Raw genomic sequence first — 19,776 nt, forward strand, 5'->3', positions numbered from 1 at the left:
TCATGAACCTCGCTCACTTGCTATTGAGCCTATGTTTGTACCTTCAACATTTTCACTACCTATTGTACCCTAGAACCCCATTTCACATTTATTTAAGGGTGTCTCCACTCCTGCATGGTTGCATTGCAACCGCTTTTTAGAGCATAGATGTCCATCGTGAGACTTAACTCGATTCGAAACTGAGTCTATTTGTATGGTGACAAATTTATCATCGTTAAATTTATTTTTTATTGAATTATTACAGTTTATGATACATATAAAATTTTAATTATATCATTTTCATCATATTGTCATTATATTGTCAACTGATTGGTCAGATTAGTCAAAAGTCAAAACCCAAACCAGCCTTTAATCTGATCGGAAAAACATCGGATAGAGGTGCTTGTAACTTGATGCTTACCTGAAGAACTTGTGGTGCTGGTTGAGGGAACAAATTGTTGATGCATTTAGTATCAATAGACGTGGTTTCAATCAACTTGTGTGGAGTCATTGTCAACATGAGAGCCGCAGGCCAACTGGCCATCTTCACCAACTTTGAGATATTTATTATTCAGCAAGTTGGGGAGTTAAAGACAATGTTTTGCATTGTCAATGACAACGTTATACTGCTATTTGATCTTCTCCCTCATCATCGAGAAATGAATCTCAACAATTTTTTTTCTTCTTCTGCAGCGATTCTTTTCCTTCTATTAGAGTTTTGCATTCTTTCTTTGTCAATTAATCCTGCTGTGATCAAGTTTGAATTGGCTATGAATAATACCTTACAATTGGTGGCATCCAAGAGTACATGAAAGGGCAACTTATAGGCCTCTCAAAAGTTTTACTCTTTCAATTCATATCCAAGAATGCATACATAGTTTTCATTATATTATTGAAAATCCCCAGCTAGGGGTCAGAAAAGATAAAGAGACCATTCACACAGACGGAGAAAAATTACACCAATGGACCTTTGAATTTCTGTTTAAACAAATTCCTATCCTCACAACTCAATCAATTAATGGAAGGTAAATACTACATCAGTTGGCTTTCTCAAAAATGGATCTCTCATTCAACAGAAGAAAACTAGGTACAATGATGTGGGTGAAACTCAAAATTTGATCTCAGAAAAATAAGTTGATGAAACAGCCAAGCCTTCAACATCATAGGTTCGAACCAGTCTTTGTCTCTTACCAGGGGCTTCAACCCAACCAAACTCCAAATGGAATGACTTCGACTCTGCAACACTCTTTGCAATATCGCAAGGCCATCCCATGTACATGCCTCCTGGCAAAAACGTATATTGGTAGCCTCCATCAAATGTAACAAGGTTGTCCAACATCGTTCCTGTCCAGTGCACATTAGTCGTAACCGCTTTTCCATCAGATGTTGAAGAAAAATCCTGATATTTTGAGTGGAGAGAGTCAGGACAAAAAAGGAGCTCAGATTTTGGCCTTCGTTAAATATCTGTTCACTATAACAAGTACAATTTTTTGGTAGTATTGGTATACATCAGACAGTAAGCGCAAATGATATTTATTGCAAATTTAATACCTTAAAAAGTCTCCCATTTCAACGAATTCAAGAAGATGGTTTGAGCATATTAAGAAGAATACCTGAATTAACTGACCCTTGCCATCCATTTCAAGTAAAGCAACCGTATCAGCTTCATCAATTGTTGCTCCATAAACTCCACTGCGCTTCGTTATAGAATGGCCTTTCCAGTTACCAAGAAATGGTACAATTTTGTCAATGTTCTTCTGTAACCAACAGAAGGAATTGGTATAGCCTTGTGCATTTGCACAAATGTCTAGTTTACTCTCAGTACAAACCATGGAAATTAAGCAAAATACAAAATAATTGCTCTACTTGGCCACTTAAACTTACCACATCACTGTCAAGTGAAGATGGAAAATCTTCACTATCTCTGTCCTCAAGGAAGATAATAAGCATATCCAAATTCCCTCTTGGATCCATGATATGAAATGCTCTTGCTCTCCTATCTCTCTCTTGAGAATATAAGCAATTTTCACATACGATAGCAGGCCGACAAGAAGGAAGCTTAAGATTTCTGCAAAATTAAGAAAAAATAAGTTAAAAACAGTACATACTGAGATTCTGGAAGCACTTAGTAATTTACTAGAAATCTTAGAAATGGAGATAAGTAGTACAAAGCCTCAACATCCACTGGTATAGGTTTGTCGAAAATACACATAATACAAACAAACATAAAACAAGAGCCAGGCTAGCAATTCATTCTCCTTGGGATACATGTAAAATAAGAGTCACAACCATGTATAAATTGAGATTCCAACGGAATTATACAGTTCTTTTTTCCATTTTTAAGGGGCAAAAAGGCACAGCCCAAAAAGCCTGGCTTAGAAACACTCAACAATATGAGAATTGGCTTCTTTATGGACAAAAATTTTACATCACTGTTTCTCAAACATGTTCAGATAGTCCCACTCAGATAATCTAATGGTAGATCTCTTACTGATGGAATAGAATAGCAATGCTGTCTGAAGCATGACTTACTTGGGTGATTCTTCTCCAATGTCATCTTCCCCCAACACACCTTGCCTTAAAACGGTTTCCAGCATGCCAGCAGTCTGATATCTCAATGAAAAAGCCCTTTCATTGGGAAAAAAACCAATCTGCAGACTAGAAGTAACGCACATTCAAGAGAAAACAACAAAATCATAAAAGCTAAGATGTAAGCTAATTTTGAACAAGGTAAAGAACGAAGAGACAGTCTGAATTCTCAAAGTCTCAAAAGCATTCACCTGTTGGTATTTGTCCACAGTGAACATGTTGGTTTCTTTGATTTTGTATTCAGCCCATTCTGGTTCCTCTTCGTATCCAGAAATCAACGTGCTTGATGGAGGTTGTTTTATGTACAGCCTACAAGGTACAACCAAATTAAACCATAAAAGGATAAAAGCCAAATAAAAAGGAAAATCACTACTAAAGAGAATCCCCATATAGTTTGATATGGGAAAATCTTCAACTTTCTCAGTAAAATCGGAATCTGAACAAATGGCAAGGATACAATTTTTTTTAATTTCAATCTATTTAACTTAAAAGAAAAAAATCCAAATTCAAAATTTATGATGAGCCATAATATATTCTTCCACACAACATTTCAAGAAAAATCAAACTTCTGTGCAATCTACCAGGAACTCAACAAAAATCCAACAACCTTATATGGGAAAAATGATGGAGGACCAAGCCAGTAGCCCACGCACGTAGAGGAACCAAGGCAAGAAGAGTGCACAATCAAGTCCAAATGGCTGATAGGCATACAGTGACATCATCAAAGAAAATAATAAAGAGGAAAAATAATAAATCTTTTCTTTGTTAGGATTACAGTTGGTTGTTTTGGAAGCATATCTCATAGAATCCTAGTCCTAAGTTTTTCAAGAGCTTGATATAACAAATTGATTCTCAGTTGTGTGCTATTGTTCTTATCTTGTTGAACAAGAACATGAACATGATGTCTACATGAACGATATCATGACCAATTTGACGCATCTAAGTGTTACAATCTCTTCATTGTGATCTCGCCGTTCAATGTTAAACTCATTTTTCATTTGCTGAAGATACCCAAAATAATAATCTTGAGAAAAAATTAAAATAAAAACTTACGTTTGAATGAGACTAATGAGTTCATCTTCTCCATAAGTATTGACAGAAAGCTTTGTACGAATTTTTTGCATCAAATTTCCAGTACCATCAAATTGCTGCAAAATTAAGTAAAAACATTTAATTATTTTATTCAAGCAGAGATTAAGTTGAACTAGAGCCAAGTTACGAAAAACTCACGTGGAAAGAACCGGACCAGTTGCCAACGTTGAGGTCGAAGAACCGTTTAAGGTTGTCTATGCTCATGGAGGCTTCGCCTGTTCGGGTTGTGGAGTTGACCCGGGTGGTCTTGGAGACCCAGATTGTGGAAATGGATCGGGGAAACGATTTTGCATTTGGTGGGGTAGAGACTGAAGGGAACAAGAGTGAAACGGAAATGGACGCCATTGGAGGAGATTTGAGGTCAGTGAGTGTGGAGGCTTTTTTTAAGATGGCTTATCATCTCAAATAGAGGATGATGTTTTGATGGAAAACTTGTTCGATTCCCCGTGGCCTATAAAAGAGTAAATCAAATTTTCCTGCCCAAGGTTTAGCGGGAAAGACATTTTTACCCCTAGATGGCTTAAATTACACTCTCACACCCAAGATAAAAATTTGTTAACGAAAAAAATTAGCAACACAAAAAATTGAAATTATCTTTTATCTTTATTAATAAAATTATGTGTATATATTTTTGAATATATATTTAATATATAATTATATAATTAAATATTTTTAATTAAAAATAAAATAATAGTCAATCACATGATGATACATTAGTTATATACCCAAAAGTATGTGTATATAGTATTAATTTATCTCTATAGTTTTATTTTTTCTAAATTATCATATAACTCAAAATTAATAAAAATTAGATAAATTGTCAATAACATGTAATTGTATATTTAAAGATAAACTGTATTTTTTTTAATATTAGAGGTATTAATGTATTTTTGAAGGCTTTTGGGAACCAAAAAGTCCGAGGTGTTTGGAAAATTTTTAAAATTTTAATATGTCTTTTAATAGTTTTAATAATTATATGACACCCCAAAAAAATTAAATAGAACTAGGCTAAATTTAAATCGAATTTATTGAAACTCGAGCTTAAGCTCCGCTCGAATGAGTCCGAAATAAGTCAGCCTTATACAAACTCGTTTGAGCCAACATCTTCAAGCTCAAGCTACTTATTAAATTTGTGAATTAAAAATTTTGATACAAAATGATGTTGTTTTGACTAATATATATTAAAACGATGTCGTTTTAATAACAAGATAGTTAAAAGCTCGAGTTCGAAATGAGTCAAACCAAGTTTGAGCTTAGTTTTTATGAGTTCAAACTCAAACTCAAGCTCTACTATATACAAACTAAGCCGAGCTCAAATTCAAATGAGTTCGAGTTCAGCTTAGCTCGAATCTAACCCTAAATAGAACAAAATATGAGTGGAAAGTCATATTACAACATGTATAGACTATAACAACCTTTTCAAAATACATAACTTGAATAAAATAGTTTAGTTTGATAATTTATTCAAAATATATAAGTTGACTAGGATAATTTTTTTAACAAAAAGGAGAAAAATATATATGTGCCCTTCAGAATTTTAAAAAATTAATTTAAATCCTTGAAAAAATGTTCATAGTTCAATCTGGAAGGGTTTTATTATAATATTTTAAACTTTGAGAACATGATAATAGTGAAGAAGAGGTATCAACGTTAGTGTTTTAAAAAATCTTCGTAAGTTTTCAAATTTTTTTTTCAAGAATCCTATTTAGACCTAATTTGTAAAACAATCATTTTTATTATTATCTTTTTTTTTTTAATTTTTGGATGGTATAATTAATATTCAGCTTTACACCCCTAGTTTATTAAACAGAATTTAATTTTAAATTAAAAATATCTAAACTATGTTTTATTCAATTCGAAATTGAGCCAACAAGTATTAGAACTCGATTAGGTACATATCCACCCACTCTCGATAGGATACGCACCTGCATTGAAAATTTTGTACGAAGTCTCTCTCAGTGTGGTATCAATATTTAAAATTTCAACAGGAATCTCTGCAATTTCACCTAAACAAAGGCATGCTATGTCTCTCCAGTGTAAAGTAAACAAAGACAGGGACGATCTGTCTGAATCAATGGCTATATTTTACAGCATTAAAACATGGTGCATGTGGCCCAAAACAACTCAAAAGAGCAGAAAACATTTGCATAATTATGCAGACAAATCCTCCAATAAATAAAATCAAATCTTCAAGTGTCTTTTCTCAACATTCACAGCAACGACCACCACAGCATTTTCAATTCAAACATTTCTAGAGGTAATCTTTCACAAATTGGTTAAGGACTGTAGAATCTGGTATCCTGATAGATATTACTAGCTTGTACTGGTTACCGGAATCGGATGAGGGTGTCCCACAGGGCGCCTACGGCAAAAAGAGCTGGTAAGACAATGTTGCATTGGTAGAGTGATGGAGAGCTGCTTTTGACCGGGGAAGCGACCGGAGGAGGAGGCGGGTTTATCACATGGACGGCTAACTTCATACCACCATAGCAGAAGCCCCTGCCACTAACGAAGTAGTAATTACGCGTCACATTAAGTGGAACCACGTCCCTCCCTGCTCCGGTACTCCAATTGTGAAGTGGATAATCAGAGTTGCACGATTCGAAGTCTGTCTTGTTCACCTCTAGCACATTCATCTGGTTCCTGTCATACACAAAAACTGAGGACAAACAAGAGTTACCAAGCAGCAAAAATGGTTCAGAAGTACCAATAATGTGTCAAATTAACTCAATCATATCAAAGATTCAATCAAAACGATGTGTTAACCTTCAAAATTATCGCATTCAGTTCGATCATAAAAGATGTTACTCAACCTAAGGCCAATGGGTTCATATAAGAAATCTGTGCTTGCTTAAATTGCATTTCTGTTATCTGCTGAGGTGATTAAGGTTGAGGCCTAATGGACTGGTTGCTGCTGAAAATACTGAAAACGGGTTTTTGACACTGCTAGTTGCACCTCTGGTTATCGAAGAAAGAAGATGGTTCGCCTATGTAATCAACTAACCGATTAGGCCTGAAAATGGGGTTCGCAGAGTTGCTACTCGGAGACTAATCGAATTGCCATGATCAATTAACCAGCAGCAAAAACCAGAAACATAGATCAGAAAGGCAAGAATGTAACTAACAAGAAAACAACAAAAAGGTGAAATATCCTTTTCAACTAAAAGGCTGAAAAGGGAAACTTTGTGATTTCGACTAGCCAGATCAGAAAATTGAAGAAAGTTCAACAAAGAGGGGAGATTTCATCAGCGGAGAAAAGGAATAAAGAAAAAATTCAAATCTGGGTAATCCAGGAGAATTAATATAAAATAAAAAAATCAATGGAGAGATCAAAAATAAAAAGCACTTCTATTCAATTAGTTTCCAGCACACTTGAATTGAGCTCATCTTAGTCAACAAGCAAAAATTCTTTTTCTCAGCAGCCAAACAGGGCTGCTCATTGAAGCTAACAAAGCTGAAAATAAATAACACAAAATAAAGAAAAAGCACATATTCTCAAACAAACCACTCATTTTCAGCACAACCAATTTCCAGATCCAACTCTTTACAGCTTCAAAAAAACCAAAAATAGATTAAAATTAACGAAGAACATGAGCTACTCAGCTCCCCATAAAGACATATATATCAAAAGAGAAAGTAGAGAAGCTACAATGGGTTAAAAACAGATCTTTAAACAGTTCATTCATAGAAAAGCTAAAATTAAAGAATGTAATGCAGCTATACAAAGATAAACAACGGATCTAAAAGTAACTCCATGCAAAGAACCAGGACTAAAAACTGCAAGAAGATAAAGAAAGCGAGAGCATACAGAGCCAATCTCCATTGATAAAGAGCTTGTCCTGAGCCCAAATTGTGTAGTTCACATTAGTAGTCCAGCCCCGGTTAGCTCCCACTTGCCACCTGGTTGCAGCCACCTCAGGAATCATCACCACCATGGCCCATGCCAGCCCTAGAGCCACCCCCACCACCATTTTTGGTGCCACAGCCATTCTCCCTTTATCCTCACAAGTTTGTGCAAAGTTGAATGCTTGAAGCTCTGGCTGGTGGGTTTTTATAGGGTTATTATCAAGACAGCTTAGGGAACACAACAAAGTTGGTGACTTTGTTTTCGCTGTAGTAGACTGTAAAGTAGCTTTATATCTGTACAAATAGTAACATGGGTTAGTTTCAGTTAGCCGCTTTTGATGGTTTGCAAATCTTAAAAAGCCGCATGGATTGGAGGATATTTTATTATAAAAATTAAAAAATTATTTTAATTATTATTAAATATAAATTATTATTATATTTAATAAAAATTAATAAATATAAATAATTATTATATTTGATTAAAGATAATAATAAAATACTAATATATTATTTTACTTAAATACTTTTAAATATAATTATTTTAAAATATTTTTTATATTATTTGTTATATTAATTAAAAATAAAATTATTTTTACCTTAAAAATTATAAATAAAATTATAGTTATAATAAAATCAAAATTATTTTAATAATATTTTGATATCAAATAAAATAATATAAACAATAAAAAATAAATTATCAAAATAATTTTTAACTTTTTTAAACTTAACACCCAATAAAAATCTTCTTGTGTCTTTTACAAGTCCATTATTATTTTTGTGACTTATAATACACCGTATTAATTTTCCTTTCTTCTTTAATACTATCAACAAATCTTTGCGTTTCAAATACCCCCAAACTGTTTCGGTTTTAGCCCCTTTTCATCTTAACATTTTATATATATTTTTTTCATCCTCATTTCTTTCTTCTTTTTTCATTCTTTGGCCACTAAAAAACACATTGATTGAGCTAACATAGGTGGGAGAGATAACTTTTAGACTCAAGAGTTATGTTTCACAACAATTCTCTTATTTTTAATATTATTCTTTCTTTTACGACGTTGTTATCTTATTTTTTACGTTGTATTTTTATTTTTGATGTTTTTTGGTAGTTTTCTAACATTATCCTCTAATTTTTAACACTGTTTTGATGACTTTTCTTACATTGTTATCTTAGTTTTAACATCACTTTATGGTGTTTTCAATTTTCATTATTGATTTGATGATTTTCCAACGTAGTTCTCTTAAAATGATGTTATCATTCTATTTTTGACGTTTTTTTGATGGCTTTCTAAAATTATTCTTCAATATCCAACCCTATGTTGGTGGCTTTTCGACACTCATCGATCTACCTTGTTTCCAACATCTGATTATTTTGGCGAACAAACTACAATGTAGCTTCCATAAAGACAATGAGCATTTTTATCTTTTCATCCATTTTATAAAATATTAACATATTTTATTAATAAATTTAATACAAGGTAAAAAATAGAGTTTTTAAACTTAAAAATGAAAAATTATTCCTTCATCAAAATTCAGATAAAAAATAACTGTTTGAATATATTTTATTAACAGGTGTATTTTATTAAACAAGCTTGCCTTAACAACTTTGTAATGTTGAAAGCCATTAAAATGCATTTAGACAGAAACTTTCAGTACTTCATGTTCCATATTCATGACTCTGAATAATCTTTTTACTATTTTACTTTCTTAATTGCATGCGTTTTGGACTTTTTTTTTTTTCGCCAAATGACTTTTTCCCACCCAAAATTTAGCAAAATGACAGACTTTTGCCAGTTAAATTTCAAAAACTCAAATATTCATATATATATTAAATTTTGCTGTAACCGTTAGAAATAAAAATTTTATTTAAAAAAATTATTTCTATTTTTCTATCTTAGTTTCAAAAATTAACAATTTTCTCTTTAACTTAATTTTAAAAACTTATTTTTTCACTCCACCATCTAGGTTTTCTAGGTTTCTATATTTTCGGTTAACATTTGTCTTCTTAATCTTAAAATATTACACTTACACCTCAAAAAAAGCATATTCTCTCTTTGGTGACCGTTATTTCTAATAATTCATTATGTTGATTTTCAACTACACTATGGGCAAACTCTCTCTCTCCCCCGATGGTTTCCTAATACGATGCAAGAAATAACATTTTAGTGCATGAAATGGAAGCAAAAAAACATAGAAACTTGGAAACAAAAATGTGAAAACACATTTTTTTTATAAATATAAGAAACGAAAAATAGGAAAATTTATAAATATAAAAAATATAAGATTTTTTATATTAAAAATATAAACTTATATAGTATAAAAATAAATAATAAAAAAAGAATGAAGAGAAAAAATATTATAAAATAAAATTATAGAATTTATTATAAATTATTTTTGAGTAAACACATATAGATATTTAAAAAATAATAATACACATCAATCTATATAACATGTTAGAAAAGAAATAAGTAACACATCGAATAGTAAAAAAAGATGAATTTAATATATGATTTAAAAATATTTTAAATTTGAAAATAAAAAAATATGTGTTTAATCGATTTTATAATTTTTCTTTTAAAATAAATATATATCAAAATTTTTTAAAAATTTTGAAATGATTCAAAATATTTCGTATAAGTTTATAAGAGTTTTGAAAACAGAAACATTTCTACAACTTGAAAACGCACGCCATTATGAGTTTGTGCGCTATTTTGGTGCAGAGCATTTATACTCCTTTGGACATGCAGGCGCTGTCAAAGAGAATTCATTACGGTAAATTTGTCGCCGAGGTTACAGCAGATCCAGAAACGTACAAAGCTGCCATCAGTGCACAGGTATAGTACTTTCTTGCACGCGTTGCGAAGACAACACTTCTGGCAATATTCTTGATTTTCCCTGAATTGTGATTCTCCACCCACTAATATTTCCTTTCGTGTGAATTTTGCAGGACCGAGATAAACTGATGATAAATCTTCCCACAGATGATGTTGATTTTATGAAATAAGTGCTTTACTTTTTTCTGTGCTGGAGTTGAGCAATGGCTTGTTTGCCTTTGGGAGTTTGAAGGAGAATTACACAGAGCTCAGAAGAAATATGTAAAACATTAATGTAAACCAACTAAACCTATGTGAAAGTTATTTACTCATGAACATCCAAGAGAAATTGGAAAACAAAACCTCCATTTTTTCGGTTAATATGTTAGGATTCATTTTGACACGTCATCAACCTCATCACTAGTAAGCTTTCTCTCTTACCCGTGGTTTCTCGGCATGAAAACCACTCACCGTCCAAATGAAATCGCACAAATCTGTCCTTCTCTAGTGTTTTGATGCTATTCTTCTATTTTTGATGTCTTTTGGAAGGTTTATAAAACTATCATTTAGCTTTCAACACTATTTTAGTGAGTTTTCGACATTGTTTTGTTTGTAGCGTTATTCTCTAGTATTTGAAACATCAGATCATTTTGGAGAGCAAACTATTATTTAGTTTTAGTAAAAACAATAAAAATTTTTGCTTTTTTATCAATTTTATAAAAAAAAAATCAACATATTTAACAAACTGAAAATTATAGTTTTATCCTTACAAGTGGGAAACAACCGTTTCGTCAAAGCTCGGATGAAAAATAACAACTCGATAATATTTAATTAACAAGACATTTAATATGAATGAAATATACTATTATATAATTAATTAATTTTGAATTACCAAAAAAAAACAATTAATTAAACCAATCGTATACTCATACTCCTTATTTTAACTTTTTGCAATTATTTTTATTTTTACTATAACAATTTCCAAGGTTTATTGTAATTATAAAAAACTTAATATCGAACTAACAATTTTAGATTTTAACTTAGTTTAAACTGATCTTTGTTTGAGTTCCATTCAGTTCAAACCACTCCTAATTGAACTCAGGATTTGACATATTAACTTTAAAAATGGAGTTTTGTTTTCCATTTTCACTGGGACCTTCATGAGTAAACAACTTTCACATTGATTTAGTTGGTTTACATCTCGATGTTTTACATATTTCTTCTAAGCTCATTGTGTAATTCTCCTTCAAACTCCCAAAATGCAAACAAAGTCATTGCTCAACTCCAGCACAGAAAAAGTAAAGCACTTATTTCATAAAATCAACATCATCTATGGGAAGATTTATCAAAGAATGTAGTATTCTACATTGTAAAGTGCCTCTCAGCTTCCTGTTAAATGCATATTCAATTTACACAGTGCAGGAATCAGTAAAACCGTCACACCAAAAAGCATTTGCAGATTCTGTTACCTGTATCTTAGAAAAGTTGAAGACTCCATGGCTATTTAGCCCAACCTTCTTAGTAAGTACTCTACTTGGACTTCCTTTGTTAAGGGCATGATCCAATTACCGTAGAGATTCGCAACCAAGCTTGGCGTTATTCTAAACACCGGCTCTACTCCATCTGCTTCATCATCTCTGGTGACTTCTTGTGCATAAGCTCTGGCTTTCATTTCCACTCTCCGTTTGATTGCCTCTTCAACTTTTGGGTATGTCAGCATACTCATCAGTTTATCTCGGTCCTACAAAATTCACACAAAAGGAAATATTAGCGCGCAGAGAACCATGATCCAGGGAAAATCAAGAAACTTACCAAAAGTGTTGTCATTGCAATGAGTACAGGAAAGTAATATACCTGTGCTCTTATGGCAGCTCTGTAAGCTTCTGGATCCGCTGAAAATTTGGCCTCGGCGACAAATTTACCATAATGAATTCTCTTTGACAATGCCTGCATTTTCAAAGGAATGTAAATACTCTGCATTCATGAAAAAGAGAACTTGCCAAAAAAGGATCATTGGTTTTAGAATATGAAACTGATATGCATGTGCATGATAACACAGCAGATCACAGATGCTTGATGCAAATAACACTTCGCCTCGAAGCCCATACAGAAAGAAGGAAGAAATGCAATTAACTGGAAGAAAGGCAGGACTTTTGAGTAATTCATGAAAGGTGTGGCACTCAAAGTTAGAGATGATTGTGGTGTAAAAACAGATGGAAACACAAAGGCAGAAAAACAAAGTTAAGAACATTTGATTTTGAAGAAAATCAAACTGATGAAAATCACTTCAAATGTAAATAAATTCGATTAAAGGCCTACCTGCAAGCACATTGTATCACAAACAGCAGTTGACCCACAATTGCCATCATCTCCTTCTTGCACTAACCTAGGGACAATATTTACAAAGTACATGTCCCACACTTGCCCATTTAAATTGATTGAATCAGCTATGGGATGTAGTACCTGTTGATAGAGTAAAAACCGAAGAGGTTAAACCCAGACCGGAGGTTAAACTTAGCAAAAATTATAATTAGCATCCGAAAATGCAGAGACAGAGAATGACCAAGTGAGAAGGCTCACATTGGCAAGACGGACACAAGCACTAAAATGTTATTACCAGTATATATTGCATCGTACCTTAGGGTATTGCAAAGGCGGCAAAACCGGGGCAGGCAGTTCGTCTGGAAAGAAAGGATGTTCATCTGGGCTTTGGTATCTGCCCAACTGACAAGTAATTAAATTGTTCAGAACTCTAATGAAATAAATTTTCATTGTTTTTCAGTGAACTTTTCACTCACGACAAGTGAAGAAAAAAAAAAGTTCAACAACCTTGGCATGAAGCTTTTCAGTTTCTATAAGAAGATACTGCACCAAAGAGCCTGTGAAACCATCCATGTTGAAAAGATTAGGATCATATGTGTCTGCATTATAACAATATTGAGCTCTCTCTAAAAGACTAAAAATTATGCTATCCTCCTGTCGAATTAGAAAACTTCTTATGCCATCTAGGGTCAAATAGTCACTCTCATCAACCCTTTTCTTTCTCCCTGATGACCTACACAGGAAGAAAGCCAGATTTATACCATAGTTACTGCAATTCAAAAGATGCAATGCTTTTGGCATCCGATTCCATTCGATGATTTTAGATTCCTCACACGGGAAAAAATTGAAGTGCATAATTATGCGGATTCTTATGTATGTAAGCATTACCATACTGTGATTCTTTACAATGTGAAAAAAAATATGCTTTGTTAGGTGTTCCCTTTTCTCGAAGGCAATGCACTCTACACATTAGACACAATGGAAGAACAGTTATACTAACACAATGCAGTAAATAAACTAACAAAGAAACTGATACTTAACTGATATACATAAAAATTTCACGTGTTCTCGCATCCAGACATACGGATGGTGACAAGACATAACAATTTTTAAAATGCATTCTTTGTTAGGTATTCCCTTTCTTCAAAGGCAATGTACTCAAAATATTACGCTAATCGGGTGGAACGGATATATTAACACAATGCAGCATTTAACCTGACACAGAAATTCACGCTTTAAAGATGCAAGTACTCAAAGACACGTAAACATTCACGTGGGTTCTCACATCCAAACACTTGGTGAAAACAAAGCAAAAGACAGGAAACACTCCTGAAAATTCATAGAGAACTAAACATGCCTCTGGACACACAAAAAATAACAATAATAATAAATTATAAAGAAAATAAATTATGACATATTTTTAGAACTGATGTATTCATCTGTGCTTCATGCTATCAATATTGAAGATTATGCATCTAAAAATTGCACTGAACCATCTATTGCATATAAAACAAATACAAGATTGATAAATTCAAATTAACAAAACCAGTTGTTGAATAGCAAGATAAATGTTAGGGAGGAGAGATAATTTTATAAGAGAGAGATTTTGCGTGAGAAAATTATTTGAGAAGAAGAGACTTGTAAATTTTTATTTATACTCCAAATACAAAATCAGTAGGGTATTTATAGGAAAAAAAATGGTTTTTAAAATCCTAAATACATAAATCTAATATTGAATTTGTACATTAACCATAAATAACTTAACATTGAATCTATACTACTAACATTGAATTTGTGTATGAATTATGTATGAACATGAATTTGTGCTATGAACATTAAACTTAAAGTGGTGTCATATGAGATGTATCTAGAAATGTGTTTATGAACTTGTGTCATATGAGATGCACTTAGAAATCTTCAAATTAATCTTCAACACTCCTTAATTGGAAATTTTCTTCTTTACTCTAAGATATGCTCGTAATTGAAGAAAATCTTCAAACTTGAGTGGTTTTGTAAAAATGTCTGCAACTTGATCATGTGTCTTTACATACTTAAGTTTCGCTTCCTTTTTTTCAGTACATTCTCTTATAAAATGATACCTTGTGTCAATATGTTTGCTACGATCATGGAAAACTAGGTTCTTAGCTAATGCTTGTGCAGACTTGTTGCCAATGCAAATTTCAATTGCTTTCTTTTGTGGGAAGTAGAGTTCCCTTAATAAACTCCTAAGTCAAATAGCATGACAAGTGCAAGATGTTGCAGCCACATATTCAAATTCACAAGTTGAAAGAGTAACAATGGATTGCTTCTTCGAACTCCATGTAATAGCATAATCACCCATGAAAAATACAAAACCAGTAGTGTTTTTTCTATCATCAACCTCTCCTGCAAAATCACTATTACAAAATCCAATAAGCTTGAAATCAATTGTCAAAGAATAGAACAACCTATGATCAATTATTCCTTTAAGATAATCAAGTATTTTTTTAGCAGCTTTCATGTGGGTAAAAGTAGGAGCTTCCATGAAACGACTTAACACTTCAACTGCAAAGAGAATATCTGGCCTTGTACATGTCATATATCTCAAACTTCCCACAAAACTTTTGAATACAATGCGATCTTCCTTAGATCCTTCATCAAACTTTGACAATTTTATTTCACATTCCATGGTGTATTAACAGGATTGTAGTCAAGCATGTTGAATTTCTTCAATATTTATCTTGCATAGCTTTCTTATGAAATAAAAATTTCATCTTGTGTTTGCTTCACCTTCAAACCCAAATAGTATGACATAAGTCCTATATCTATCATCTCAAACTCTTGTGACATAGTTTTCTTAAATTCTTCAAATAATCTTGGATTATTACTGGTGAAGATAAGATCATCCACATAAAGGCAAACAAGTAAAAAAAATCTTCATTCTTATATGATTTAACATAAAGAGTACTCATTAGGGCAACGAACAAATCCATTGTCTTGGAAGTACTTGTTAATGCAAGTATTCCAAGCCCTCGATGTTTGCTTTAAACCATACAATGTTCTCCTCAATTTCAAAACTTTATCTTCATGGCCTTTAACTAGAAAACCATTGGTTGCTCAATATAGACCTCCTCTTCAAGATAGCCATTTAAAAAAGTTGACTTATCATCAAGTTGACAGGTTTTCCACTTCACTTGAGCTGCCAAAGAAATTAACAATCCAATCGTCTCCATACAAGCAACAGGTGCAAAAACTTCTTCATAGTCTACAACATACTTTTGCTTATATTCCTTAGCAACAAGTCTTGTTTTATATCTTTCCACATCTCCTTTTACATTCTTCTTTGCTTTATAAACCCATTTGACTCCAATAGCTTTATGACCCTCAGGGAGTGTTGACAATTCCCAAGTGTTATTTTTCTCAATCGTTTTGATTTCTTCCTCCATAGCTTGCCTCCCCCTATTGTTTTTCACCACTTCCTTATACTTTAATGGTTCATTATCTATAAGAAGACAAAAGAAATTATTTTCATCATACTTAAAAATTTCTTCAATTTCATATGTCAATGCCATGCTTCATCTCTCAAATCTACCTTCAAGCTTTTTGTTTTTATTGTATAGAGATTCAACATAAACATTCTATTTTTGGACATAAACACCTTAGCAATCAATTTATCATTTTGATCTTTGAGCCAAAGACAACAATCTTTCATGTGAATTTCATACCACTTTTCAATAAGTTGTCCCAAACTCAAAATATTGGTTTTTAATTTAGGGATATAGTATACGTCAGTAATAAGCATTTGACTTTCATATCTTCAGGAAATTAAAATAGTACCTTTTCTACAAATCTGAATTCGTGAAGAATCTCCAAAGGAAACATTGCCTTGCACTTTATCATCAAGCATCACAAATTGTTCTTTGTCCCCACACATGTGATTGTTTGCTCCATTATCTAATAACTACGAATTTTCTTCTTTTCCCTTGTCATCTTTGAGTGTTAGCAACAAAACGAGCTCCTCAACTTCTTGATTGTCATCAATAACATTCACTTGTTCCTTAACATGAGTCATTGCAAAATAACATTCCCAAGAATAATGACCAAAATTATGACAGTTGTAACATTTAACTTTAGACTTATCATACCTCTTTTCATTTGGTCAAGAATTGTTACCTCTCCCTTTTCCTCTTGCTCTTCCTTGACCTCTATGCAATTGATTGCTTCTTTCATTATTAGTGAAGTTGTTATAATCACCTCTATCTTGTCCTCCTCGACCACATCCTCATCCTTTTTGGTTAGTCTCGCCATTATCATCTTTCAAAAAAACTTTTACTTTTAGAGCTTACTCTAATGGATCATCTTCCCTCTTTTTAATCCTATCTTCATAGGCTTGTAAAGAGCCTTTTAATTGTTCAGGTGACAAGAAGTCTAAATCTTTGGACTCCTTAATAACACAAACCACACAATCAAACTTTGGAGTCAAAGAACAAAGAATCTTTTCTACTACACAAACATCTTCAATTTGATCTTCATACCTTTTTATTTGACTGACGATGACCTTTACCCTTAACAATAATCTGAAATTAACTCGGAATCCTTCATATGCAAAGCTTCAAAATCACCTCGTAATGATTGGAGTCACACTCTTTTCACTTTGTTAACTCCTTGAAATGAACTTTGCAAAATCTCGCATGCTTCCTTTAAGGTAGTTACATCGACCACCTTCACGAATATTGAATCATCCAAACATTGATGGATGAGGGTGAGAGCTTGTTGATCCTTATTCTTTATCTTTGCCAAAGCATCCTTCTCATTCTGTGGTAAATCGGTTTCATTTTCAGGTTGTACATAACCTTTCTGAACAATGTCTCATACATCTTGTGAGTCAAGTACAACTTTTATACGTAGACACCAAGTTCCATAATTTTCTTTTGTGAGATGAGAAATTGAAATGAGTAGACTTCATTGTTATTTGTCATCTCTCAAAAGAACTAGACTCTGATACCATTTTATTAGAGAGAAGAGGTAATTTTATAAGGACGAAACTTTATGTGAGAGAATAATTTAAGAGGAAGAGACATATAATTTTTTATTCATACTTCAAATATAAAACCACTAGGGTATTTATAAGTACAAGGATAACTTTTAAAATCTTAAATACATGAACCTAACATTAAACTTGTACATTAACAATAAATAGCTTAACATTGAACCTATACTACTAACATTGAAGTTGTGTATGAACATAAACTTGTACTTGTGTATGAATCATATAAGAACATGAAGTTGTGCTATGAATATTGAACTTGTATCACATGAAATGCACCTAGAAATGTGTTCATGAATTTGTGTCACATAAAATGCATCTAAAAATGTATTCATGAACTTGTGTCATAGGAGATGTACCTAGAAATTTCAAATTAATCTTCAACAATAAATTCAAACAAAACTGAAACGATAATCAAATATAAACAAAAGGGAATTTCAAGATTGAAGATTTTGCATCCAATAATTGCATTGAACCATCCACTGCATGTAAAAATATACTAAAGATCATAATTTTAAAAGACTTGCACAATTAGTCAATCTATAAAATGGAAGAATGAAAGAATGAAGATTATGCATCCAATAGCTCCGTAGGATGGTCCGTTTAAAGATCACAAACTTACAGAATAAATCAATCCAAATTAACAAAACCGACTCTAGTAAAGCAAGACAAATTGTAGTCAAATCGAAACAACAATCCAATTAAAACAAAAAAGGGTATCTGTAATCATACCCACTTAAGCTGGCGGAAGCCCTGAGAGGAGGAATACGTTTCTTCTGCAAACTGGAACAAGCAACCGAAGCAGAAACTTTTCTCGTTTTGAGGGAAAAAAGGCAGGTGGGTTGGGAGTGTTTGGGGACATTAAGAGAAGGAATCACAGAAGAAGAAGAAGAAGAGGAAGCTCGAAGAAGTTTGGTCTCCATTGTAGGAATGGAAAAACAAGAAAGTAAAACAGGAAACAAAGAAAGCAAAGATAAGGAGAAAGAATAAACGAAGAGTTAAAAGAAGTTCAATGGAGACAAGAAATAAAGAAAAGAAGAGAAAAAGAGTCAGGTGGCGCAGAAGCCTTGGAAGGGCTACAGAGAGAAGTAGGTTGGTGGCTGGTGGCTGGTGGCTGGTGGTTGAATATATACACAGAAAATAGGAAAATTCAACATATACAGATGCACTCAACGACGCACATCTCCACTTTCACTCCAATGTTTCTTATTCGGTTGAAATGATGTTGATATACATTCTCCATTATTGAACCTGTCAAATCTGTCATTCATTGAACTGCCATGTCAATGGTTATGTTCGGTTTTCCTTCCGACAGTTAGTTAGATATTAGAAATCGTCCTGGTCTGACCATGTATGGTCAATTCTATTTGTACCCCTTACTTCGGAAACTATCGGTTACACCCCCGATTTCGGAAATTGTCAATTAATACCAACTTTGACCAACTAAATATAATTTTATTCTTATAAAAAATATATTATTATTCATTAATAAAGAATTAATTTGACTAAACTATTTATCTACCATCACCACCTTCTTAATATAGATTAAAAAATAATTTAATCGTGGATTGAATAAATCTGATTCAAACTTGAATGTTTAGATTTGAAACTCAAATTTTTTTTTACGAAAACAAAATTAATTCTTGGTTTAAACTAATTCATTCAATCAGAAGTTATGAACTTGAATTCGAAATTGAGTTGCACAAATCAAATCCAACCATAATCAAAACAGCATGTATCTGAACCATTAATAAGAAAATCAATAACAATCCACAAAATTACAAAACCCTTTCCTCCAAGCAAAAACCATGGAAAACCTAAGAAATCAACTCAACATATCAAAATAAACTAGTAATTCATTAAAAAACAATCAAAGCAAACCAAGAAAATAATAATAATCAACAGTAGAGCAGCAAACATGGACCAGTGTTTTATACATTTTAATATATTTATCGTAGTTTATAGCCTATATGGCCTGGGGTTTTTGAGAAAGTAACGAAAGGACTGTATTTTGGGCTAAAGAGAGTGTGGGTTGTGCAGCTGAAATGGCCATGAGAAATGTAGTTTATTGGGGGTGTGGGTAGGGAGAGAGAGCAATTGAGCAAGGAA

The 19,776-nt window shown here is 32.6% G+C and overlaps 3 protein-coding genes across 6 annotated transcripts; all 3 read right to left on the reverse strand.

Annotated features, from left to right (window-relative positions):
* Positions 1–832: 832 nt before the first annotated feature.
* Positions 833–4,080, reverse strand: LOC123225201. Of its 3 annotated transcripts, none has more exons than XM_044649104.1 (7): positions 3,799–4,080; positions 3,622–3,716; positions 2,760–2,877; positions 2,512–2,630; positions 1,864–2,047; positions 1,593–1,733; positions 833–1,378 (listed from the first exon to the last, which is right to left on the reverse strand). In XM_044649104.1, exons 1-7 carry the CDS (start codon positions 4,003–4,005, stop codon positions 1,088–1,090), a joined length of 1,155 nt encoding a protein of 384 aa, XP_044505039.1. In that variant the 5' UTR covers positions 4,006–4,080; the 3' UTR covers positions 833–1,087. The 3 variants fall into 3 exon arrangements, with proteins under 3 accessions (XP_044505039.1, XP_044505038.1, XP_044505040.1); XM_044649103.1 differs by having other exon boundaries at positions 1,593–1,736; XM_044649105.1 differs by having other exon boundaries at positions 1,236–1,450; positions 1,593–1,736.
* Positions 4,081–5,723: 1,643 nt separating this feature from the next.
* On the reverse strand, positions 5,724–7,744 carry LOC123224880 (lamin-like protein). Its single transcript, XM_044648627.1, has 2 exons — positions 7,469–7,744; positions 5,724–6,319 (listed from the first exon to the last, which is right to left on the reverse strand). Exons 1-2 carry the CDS (start codon positions 7,647–7,649, stop codon positions 5,988–5,990), a joined length of 513 nt encoding a protein of 170 aa, XP_044504562.1. The 5' UTR covers positions 7,650–7,744; the 3' UTR covers positions 5,724–5,987.
* Positions 7,745–11,608: 3,864 nt separating this feature from the next.
* On the reverse strand, positions 11,609–18,809 carry LOC123224881 (chorismate mutase 1, chloroplastic-like). Of its 2 annotated transcripts, XM_044648629.1 has the most exons (7): positions 18,400–18,809; positions 13,149–13,374; positions 12,957–13,043; positions 12,639–12,782; positions 12,174–12,266; positions 11,789–12,060; positions 11,609–11,708 (listed from the first exon to the last, which is right to left on the reverse strand). In XM_044648629.1, exons 1-6 carry the CDS (start codon positions 18,588–18,590, stop codon positions 11,824–11,826), a joined length of 978 nt encoding a protein of 325 aa, XP_044504564.1. In that variant the 5' UTR covers positions 18,591–18,809; the 3' UTR covers positions 11,609–11,708; positions 11,789–11,823. The 2 variants fall into 2 exon arrangements, with proteins under 2 accessions (XP_044504564.1, XP_044504563.1); XM_044648628.1 differs by having other exon boundaries at positions 11,609–12,060.
* Positions 18,810–19,776: the final 967 nt, after the last annotated feature.

Source organism: Mangifera indica, chromosome 9 (genome assembly GCF_011075055.1).
Source record: "Mangifera indica cultivar Alphonso chromosome 9, CATAS_Mindica_2.1, whole genome shotgun sequence".
Lineage (NCBI taxonomy): Eukaryota > Viridiplantae > Streptophyta > Magnoliopsida > Sapindales > Anacardiaceae > Mangifera > Mangifera indica.